General features: G+C 42.3%; 1 protein-coding gene across 2 annotated transcripts in view; it reads left to right on the plus strand.

Annotated features, from left to right (window-relative positions):
- LOC138968273 (phospholipid-transporting ATPase VA-like) overlaps positions 1-9,473 on the plus strand; it is a 38,918-nt gene that overhangs the window by 9,283 nt on the left and 20,162 nt on the right. For both annotated transcript variants that reach the window (XM_070340831.1, XM_070340832.1), the window contains exons 9-17: positions 1,673-1,852; positions 2,537-2,891; positions 3,242-3,403; positions 3,908-4,002; positions 4,561-4,687; positions 6,191-6,294; positions 7,364-7,444; positions 7,838-8,140; positions 8,734-8,788. In XM_070340831.1, coding sequence (XP_070196932.1) covers positions 1,673-1,852; positions 2,537-2,891; positions 3,242-3,403; positions 3,908-4,002; positions 4,561-4,687; positions 6,191-6,294; positions 7,364-7,444; positions 7,838-8,140; positions 8,734-8,788 — 1,462 coding nt within the window. The remainder of the gene's footprint in view (positions 1-1,672; positions 1,853-2,536; positions 2,892-3,241; positions 3,404-3,907; positions 4,003-4,560; positions 4,688-6,190; positions 6,295-7,363; positions 7,445-7,837; positions 8,141-8,733; positions 8,789-9,473) is intronic.

Here is a 9,473-nt window from a genome sequence, read left to right on the forward strand (position 1 = left end):
GTAGTCTTAAAATGGGAGTAAATTAACAGAAAACAAGGTCTCAAAAGGGAGGGAGTCATACATTGGGGGGTCTTAAAAGGGGGGTTCCACTGAATGATGACATCACCGTATGCTTAATGTATATATTTATGTTTCGTTTGTTTATTTTATTTTTTGTGGATCTGATTTTTCTCTCTAGTTCTTCTTCTTCATTCATGGGCTTAGACTCCCACGTTCACTCATGTTCTTAGCACGAGTGGATTTTTACGTGTATGACGGTTTTACCCCGCCATTCAGGCATGCTGGGTATTTTCGTGTTTCTGTAACCCACCGAACTCTGACATGGATTACAGGATCTTTCCGTGCGCATTTGGTCTTGTGCTTGCGTGTACACACGAAGGGGGTTAAGTCACTAGCAGGTCTGCACATAAGTTGACCTGGGAGACCTCTAGTAATAGACAATGTTCTGAAACAACTCGGTCAAGTTTTATGGTTGTGGAAGACTTGCTTTTCCTTGTTTCCATAAAAACACCGAGGCAAGTTTACAATGTGAGGTGTAGCTTGTCTCACTGTTTCAATGGAAAAGCAAGAAAAAGCATCTCTTCCACAACACATGTTTGTTTCTCTAAACGACTTTCATCTTTACGTTGGACTGTAGTTGCATGTTTGTTTCTGCTGATGGTTGGACTGTAGTTGCATGTTTGTTTCACCTGATGGTTGGACTGTAGTTGTATGTTTGTTTCACCTGATGGTTGGACTGTAGTTGTATGTTTGTTTCTGCTGATGGTTGGACTGTAGTTGCATGTTTGTTTCACCTGATGGTTGGACTGTAGTTGTATGTTTGTTTCTGCTGATGGTTGGACTGTAGTTGTATGTTTGTTTCTGCTGATGGTTGGACTGTAGTTGTATGTTTGTTTCTGCTGATGGTTGGACTGTAGTTGTATGTTTGTTTCTCCTGATGGTTGGACTGTAGTTGTATGTTTGTTTCTGCTGATGGTTGGACTGTAGTTGCATGTTTGTTTCACCTGATGGTTGGACTGTAGTTGTATGTTTGTTTCTGCTGATGGTTGGACTGTAGTTGTATGTTTGTTTCTGCTGATGGTTGGACTGTAGTTGCATGTTTGTTTCACCTGATGGTTGGACTGTAGTTGTATGTTTGTTTCACCTGATGGTTGGACTGTAGTTGTATGTTTGTTTCTGCTGATGGTTGGACTGTAGTTGCATGTTTGTTTCACCTGATGGTTGGACTGTAGTTGTATGTTTGTTTCTGCTGATGGTTGGACTGTAGTTGTATGTTTGTTTCTGCTGATGGTTGGACTGTAGTTGTATGTTTGTTTCTGCTGATGGTTGGACTGTAGTTGCATGTTTGTTTCTGCAGATGGTTGGACTGTAGTTGCATGTTTGTTTCTCCTGATGGTTGGACTGTAGTTGTATGTTTGTTTCTCCTGATGGTTGGACTGTAGTTGTATGTTTGTTTATCCTGATGGTTGGACTGTAGTTGTATGTTTGTTTCTCCTGATGGTTGGACTGTAGTTGTATGTTTGTTTCTCCTGATGGTTGGACTGTAGTTGTATGTTTGTTTCTCCTGATGGTTGGACTGTAGTTGTATGTTTGTTTCTCCTGATGGTTGGACTGTAGTTGCATGTTTGTATCTCCTGATGGTTGGACTGTAGTTGCATGTTTATTTCTCCAGATCATTGAGAACCTGCCCCTGGATCCTGCGTTGCAGCGCGAACTGTCCAACATGTGCCTGCGTAGCCTGGAAAGCGTGGAGCTGACCATCCCACCGCACGTCAAGCGCGTGCAGGAGTTCTTCCTCCTTATGGCAATCTGCAACACAGTCGTCGTCTCTCACCACGCCCACGAAGATCTGGTCAGTGACTTGTGTACAGGTTAAATTAGTAAGGGAAGGGGGTTGAAGGAGGGCGTGCAGGAGTTCTTCCTCCTCATGGCTATCTGCAACACGGTCGTCGTCTCGCACCACCCCCAGTCAGTGACTCGGGTATATGTATATTTTATAATAAGAATGGCAGAGGTTGTATTGGGGGTGGGAGAATTTTGAGACAGGAATGGAGGTTTGGGGGTGGAATTTGACACATTTGACACATTTGAAGAATCTTGGGAATCTACTGTACACACACGAAACACACCTAAAGTGTGCTAATTAGTGACATCAAAGTGAGTTACTGATCTTCAAAGCGCTGCTGAGTGATGGAGATAAAAAGTAGTCCAGTGGGCTGGCGGCTAGACCGGATGCTTCGTCAATAGAGCAGCACCCTAGTTGCCAGGGATTACTACACAAACAAGGCAAGTTACTCAGGGGAGTAACGCAACCAAAATGTCACAAAGAGTGCTCTTTCTTTGCCTATATTGCGACATTTACTTAGGCTTTCAATGCACTTGCTTTTGCAAAGTGAAGGCAGTCCTCCTGCGTGGTGGCATTATTTGCAATGCAGAATCTTTTGGTAGAACTCAGGAAGCGGCCTGAGGGTCTGTATTTTTTGTTAAAGTATGATACCTTTTTAAGTAATCTTGATGTTTTTTGCTGTCATCACAGATGGACGAGAGCGGTTTCTTGCCAGAACCATACTTCAACAAATTCCCAGACCAGTCCAGCGAGCGCATGGATGTATACAACCGTCTTCAGCGCAGCAGTGCAAGCACGCCAACCTCTCGAACAAACTCTCGTGCTTCGCTCAGTCGCTCACGCCTATCTTTGTCGAGCGATCCTGGGGATTATCCAGGATCAGAAGGCGGGAGCATCACAGGATCGTCGTTTATATCAGAAAGTTCGCTGAGGACTCGATATGAGGCTGAAAGCCCGGACGAAATGGCGCTAGTGAAAGCTGCCAGTACTTATGGCTGCAGACTCCTGAAACGATCGCCTGACAAAGTTCTCATTTGGCTGCCTGGTAAGTTGAATGTGAACTGGCCTAATTTTTGTAGTGTGTGTTAGTGTGTGTGTTAGTGTGTGTGTGTGTGTGTGTGTGTGTGTGTGTGTGTGTTTGTGTGGTGTGTGTGTGTGTGTGTGTGTGCGCGAGAGAGAGAGAGAGGATGTGTGTTTGTGTGTGTGTGTTTATGTGTTTGTCAATACTTCAAAGGTACCCAATTTCAGGATGATACAGTAGCTAATTTTATTTTGAACAAAGTTGAGTTGTAAAGAAACAATCTTTGCTATGACCAAAAAAAGCCAGGAAGATCTTTGGTACTTGAACAGCTGTTGACAGATTGTTACAATACATTGTGCCATTTGATTCAACAGCGGAAGGTGAGGTGGAGTTTGCTGTGCTGAACGTACTGGGGTTTGACGCGACACGCAAACGCATGTCCATCATCGTGCGCCATCCTTCGTCCAAGGAAATCATCCTCTTTGTCAAGGGAGCTGACTCTGCTATCATCAGTGTTCTGCACAAACGATACAAAGGTAATTAGGCCTGATATTAATTGCAAGCAAGTTTCGTCGTTGATTTTGAGATAAAGTTTATTATCTGTACGATAAGTGTTTGTCTCTCTGTCCACTAAAAGACCACTGGGTCTACGTTTTGTTAATGAAACATTTTGTTTTGTCAATAATTAAACATTCCAATAACTGAATTTCCAGTAAAAAGACTGCGCAGTCTTCGCTGATTCAACGACGGGCTCAATTAAGCTCATCTTTAGGGTGTCACAATGTAAACCTCTTTCTGCTGTAAGGGGAGCACTATATAGATGTACTTTTATAATCATTTGATTGGTTGTGATGTATGCTTTTTTAATGGTGTACAGTTTTGTTTGTTGATTTGTAATGGGTCTGTATTCAGGACGGCTATTGAAATGAATCGTAATTTGTGTGCCATCTCTGCCCTTTATGAACCAGCAGAAATAATGAGAGAAAGAAAGAGGAGAGGTTTGCAAGTTAAAGAATTGAAATAACAATTGTTGTGTTCAGATGATTATGAAGAGATGCGGGTGGTGACGGAAACGAATAACCATCTAACCAGCTACGCTTTGAGGGGACTGCGAACACTTTGCATGGCAAGAAGGGTGAGTGCAAACATCGAAAGTTAATGACATCCGTCTGGTGTCTGTCTTCCTGTCTGTCTGTCTGTCTGTCTGTCTGTCTGTCTGTCTGTCTGTCTGTCTGTCTGTCTGTCTGTCTGTCTTCCTGTCCGTCTGTCTGTCTGTCTGTCTGTCTTCCTGTCTGTCTGTCTGTCTGTCTGTCTGTCCTCCCGTCTTGTTTGCATTAGACGTCTAGTTGTGTGTGTGTGCATTTGTCTTTCTGTCCCGAGTGGCTTTTGGGTCTGTTTCTATGTGTGTGCCTGTTTTTTTATGCCTGTATGTGTGTGTGTGTATGACCTTTTTTTGCAACAAGATTGAATGTGTAACCAAAATTATTCATTTTACATATTAACAGAAATGTGTTTGAGTCATGTCACTCTGATTTTAAAAAAAAAAGGAAAAAATTCACCTAATATTATATAGTAAATGTACCCCCATTTTAAGACCTGATTTTCTCGGATTTTTTGAGGTCATAAAACAAAAAAAGGGGGGTTCCAATGTATTATTATTTTTAGTATTATTATCATTTATTGACCTTGACAGGTGCTGACAGAGGAGGTGTACAATGCCTGGCTGACAGGACACAAGGTGGCAGAATCAGCCATGGACAACAGAGACAGGGAGATCAGAGACTCTGCCTGTCGCATCGAACAGGACCTGGAGCTCTTAGGTAATGCTTCACTTGTCATGACCATTTTTGGAAATAACTCCGTTGGGTTTGTAGGGGTTCTGAAAGAGTGAGTATACCCTTGCTTTTGCTCAGATAAATATTGACTTGTGCTTCCTGTACCTGTGTTGGAGACACACAGCCTTGCTAGTGACGGACTATAATGTCATGTGACGGACTATAATGTCATGTGACGGACTATAATGTCATGTGACGGACTATAATGTCATGTGACGGACTATAATGTCATGTGACGGACTAAAATGTCATGTGACAGACTATACTGTCATGTGACGGACTATAATGTCATGTGACAGACTATAATGTCATGTGACGGACTATAATGTCATGTGACGGACTAAAATGTCATGTGACAGACTATACTGTCATGTGACGGACTATAATGTCATGTGACAGACTATAATGTCATATGACGGACTATAATGTCAGGTGACGGACTATAATGTCATGTGACAGACTATAATGTCATATGACGGACTATAATGTCAGGTGACGGACTATAATGTCAGGTGACGGACTATAATGTCATGTGGGGTGTGTCTCAAGACTTCTGATAGACTGCTCAAGTTTGAAGAATCAAAAAAGGGGTGTTCATTAAAGGTCCTTGTCTACATTTTTATACCGAAATCGCCATTTGACCATTAAAATGCAGAGTCTATTATCTACAAATATCAACAATACACCCCCTTTCGATCAGGAAAGACGAAGCCAGTGTAGCCGTTTGAAAATTCATTGTAGTATTCCAGCGTAGTACTCATAGTAGGATATCCTTACTTGGAAAATGCCAAGCGCAAAACTCCTCTCAAATCCCGTGCATTTCGTGCGTTTAAAAAAAAGCTTGGACAGCGCTCCAGTGTCAAATTGTTGCTGCACTTGTTTGGGTGTGGCTATAAGCATAGTGACATGAATTTGATTGGTCAGTATTTTTAGGCAAAGCACATGTTCTCAGCAAACAGAAAACAAAATATTGGAAGCGTGAGTCACGCTACCCAAAAATAAAATCTTTTTTTACATATTTTTTTTTTCTATAACTTTTTTCCCCATGGTTCATTCATCATTTGACATAATTTTGTATTGAAATCTAACCATAAGATTATTGAAAAAAAGCAAAAATGTAGACGACCACCTTTAAAGAGTTGTTACCTGAAATCCCCTTTGCGTTATGCCCTGGTTGTTTAACACGAAGGTATGAGAATGTTCCTCCTTTTGAAACTCTCAAGGTGTTCATGTTGGATATGGAAAACCGACAGATTAAATTGATTTTGAAGCTGTGGGCAATGCTCCTCATGTGTAAATCAATTTCCCTTCTTGTCTTACTTCAGGGTAAAGAAAAAACTAATAACATCTACATTTTGTCTTATTTTGGATTTGGCAAACCCGATTCCCACCTTTTTGACCATTGTCTATTCTCATGTGAATATTGTACTTTGAGTCCTGTCCTTTTAATGTTTTATCAATGTTGAGTGGAGTTGATGTTTTTTACAGGTGCGACAGGTATCGAGGACAAACTGCAGGAAGGTGTACCCGACACCATCGCTCACCTGAGAGAGGCCGGGATCAAGGTGTGGGTGCTGACAGGTGACAAACAGGTAAGCCATCTCACTGAAATCTAAAAACAAACAGACTGCTAATGTTCCAAAATTCAAAATAAAAAAACCAGAAGTGTATAGGTTATTGGAACTCTCATATTGACAAAACAAAACGTTACATTTACTTAGATTAACCATCTTACTGAGCTTTGAGCCCACATTTGATACAGTGGAATCCATCTTTTAAGACTGCTAAGAATCTGAGATAAATAGGTCTGAAAAAGGCGGGAGTCTGAAAAAAGGGGTACAAGGACTGGGTGGCCGAGTGGTAACGCACTTGCGCTCGGAAGCGAGAGGTTGCGAGTTCGACCCTGGGTCAGGGCGTTAGCAATTTTCTCCCCCCTTTCCTAACCTAGGTGATGGGTTCAAGTGCTAGTCTTTCGGATGAGACGAAAAACCGAGGTCCCTTCGTTTACACTACATTGGGGTGTGCACGTTAAAGATCCCACGATTGACAAAAGGGTCTTTCCTGGCAAAATTGTATAGGCATAGATAAAAATGTCCACCAAAATACCCGTGTGACTTGGAATAATAGGCCGCGAAAAGTAGGATATGCGCCGAAATGGCTGCGATCTGCTGGCCGATGTGAATGCGTGATGTATTGTGTAAAAAAATTCCATCTCACACGGCATAAATAGATCCCTGCTCCTTGAATATGTGCGCAATATAAATTGCAAAAAAACCCAAAAACAAACAAATCCCTGCGCTTAGAACTGTACCCACGGAATACGCGCGATATAAGCCTCATATTGATTGATTGATTGATTTACAGAGGCTAAATATGAACAGAAAGCTTGACAAAACAGGGACTTAAAAGGGAGGAAGTCTTAAATTGAGGGGTTTAAAAAGGGGTGCCAACTGTAATTACACAATGGAAATTAACCGTCTTTTAAGACTCTGTGTGTGTGTGTGTGTGAGTGTGCATGTGCATGTGTGTGTGTGTGTGTGTGTGTGTGTGTGTGTGTGTGTGTGTGTGTGTGTGTGTGTGTGTGTGTGTGTGTGTGTGTTCCAATGAAACTATATGTTTTAAAAGGATGGTGATTTCAATGCATGAACATTGTGGTTTCAGGAAACTGCCATACAAATCGCCTATGCCTCCAAACTCATCAGCAAGGATCAAGAAGTTCTCACCATCAATGCACACAGCAAGGTAATGACAGTTTCTTTGCAGTTTTGGAGATCATTTTGAATAATTTACAGGTCTAAGCTATTGATAAGCCATCCATTGAGAGACATACAGTCAGTTTGGTAATGACAAATGTTTGATCCTTCCGTATTCTTTTAGATTTTAACTTAGTTTCAATTGTCAAAAAAAACTTCCAAAGGTGAAAATTTGACTTTGTGTGTGTGTGCGTGCATGTGTGTGTGTGTGTGTGTGTGTGTGTGTGTGTGTGTGTGTGTGTGCGTGCGTGCGTGCGTGCGTGCGTGCGTGTGTGTGTGCATGTGCGTGTGTGTGTGTGCGTGTGCTGTCCTTGTATTGGTGAGTACATATTTCTTACGTTTTTCAACTTTTTTCAATTGTGTATAATTCTGCTCACAACAGGAAGCCACGGAAGATCTGATAGTCCACCATTTGGGTCAACTTCATCGCGACCTATCTGGTGGACCTCTGACCTCACAGACAGAACACGATGACCTTGACTTCAGAACCTCCTCCCCCATCAGTCCCTCCCTGTCTCCAGGGCCGGATGAGAGGTCAAAGTCAGGGAAGGAACGATCGTACGCCATGGTGATTGACGGAAATACGCTGAACTGGGTGTTGCACGAAGACGTGCAAAAACTTTTCCTGGCGCTGACGCAGAAATGCGAGTCTGTTGTCTGCTGCCGAGCCACCCCTCTACAGAAGGTGAGCTGTTTGTGCAAATATCTATGCAAATATCTATGCTGTAATGTTATCTTGTCATTTTAAACTGTGTTTCTGTGCATCTTTTTTTCTTGACTGTTCATAGGTCTTCAGGGTTTAGCCTGGGAGAAAAAGGTTATGGGACATTTGTCCCCCTCAACCAAATTCCGATGGGACATAGTCGAAGGCAAGAAGCGCAAACGAGGCCTGTATGCGTTTTGACCAAAGATGCAAAATGGTGCCATCTGAGAATTAGCCGCTATATTGTGTTATCTGTGTGTGTGTGTGTGTGTGTGTGATCCGATGTAAAGTGTACATTTGTTAGCGCAGTGGTACGTAATCTTTATGCGCCCTTTGACGCAATGAAGGGAATTGTGATGGGACATTTTCAGATATAATGCGCCAATGGCACAGGGCGCACTAGTAAATGAAACCCTGGGGCTTACATTCTTTTTCTCCTTGATTTTTCTTTGGTAATTGAATTGTCTTATTAGTCATCCCTCTGTGTCAATCTGCCCCTTCTCCTGTTCATAGAATCCTACCAAAATAAAATGATAAATTTATTGTTATCTGATTTCGATTCTGCTGTTTTTCAGGGCAACGTTGTGAAGCTGGTTCGGGATCACTTGAAGAAAATGACCTTGGCCATTGGTGAGTTCGCCTTGTGTTGAAACATGTTTAAGGCACAGTCCAGTTTGCCTCACCTCATCAGATCTGGTCAAGCCTTCACTGGGGATCAGACCATCCTTCCACTTGGTCACATACCAGAAATGAACCACCTGGGTGCTTTGACGAGGCGGATTGGGCCTGCAATTATTTTAATTTTTTGTGATTTAATATTTCAATAATATGCCATTTAATAAAAAAAATTCTTGATCCAACTGTCTGGTTTGGATGCCAGGTTGAACGGGCGCAGTGGATAAGACGTGGGCCTTCTAATAGGAAGGTCGTGAGTTCAAATCCCGGCTGCGGCTGCCTGGTGAGTTAAGGGGGAAGATTTTTTTGATCTCCCAGGTCAACTTATGTGCAGACCTGCTAGTGCCTTATCGACTTCGTGTGTACATGCAAGCACAAGACCAACTGAGCACTGAAAAGATCCTGTAATCCATGTCAGAGTTCGGTGGGTTATAGAAACACGAAAATACCCAGCATGCTTCCCCTGAAAGCGGCGTATGGCTGCCTGAATGGCGAGGTAAAAACGGTCGTGCATGTAAAAATCCACTCGTGCAAAAACATGAGTGAACGTGGGAGCTTCAGCCCATGAACGAAGAAGAAGAAGAATATTAACTGTCTGTTTGGGATGTCAGATTGAAAGAGCAAGATAAAAATTAAAATG

This window comes from Littorina saxatilis, linkage group LG6 (genome assembly GCF_037325665.1).
Source record: "Littorina saxatilis isolate snail1 linkage group LG6, US_GU_Lsax_2.0, whole genome shotgun sequence".
In the NCBI taxonomy this organism is placed as follows: domain Eukaryota; kingdom Metazoa; phylum Mollusca; class Gastropoda; order Littorinimorpha; family Littorinidae; genus Littorina; species Littorina saxatilis.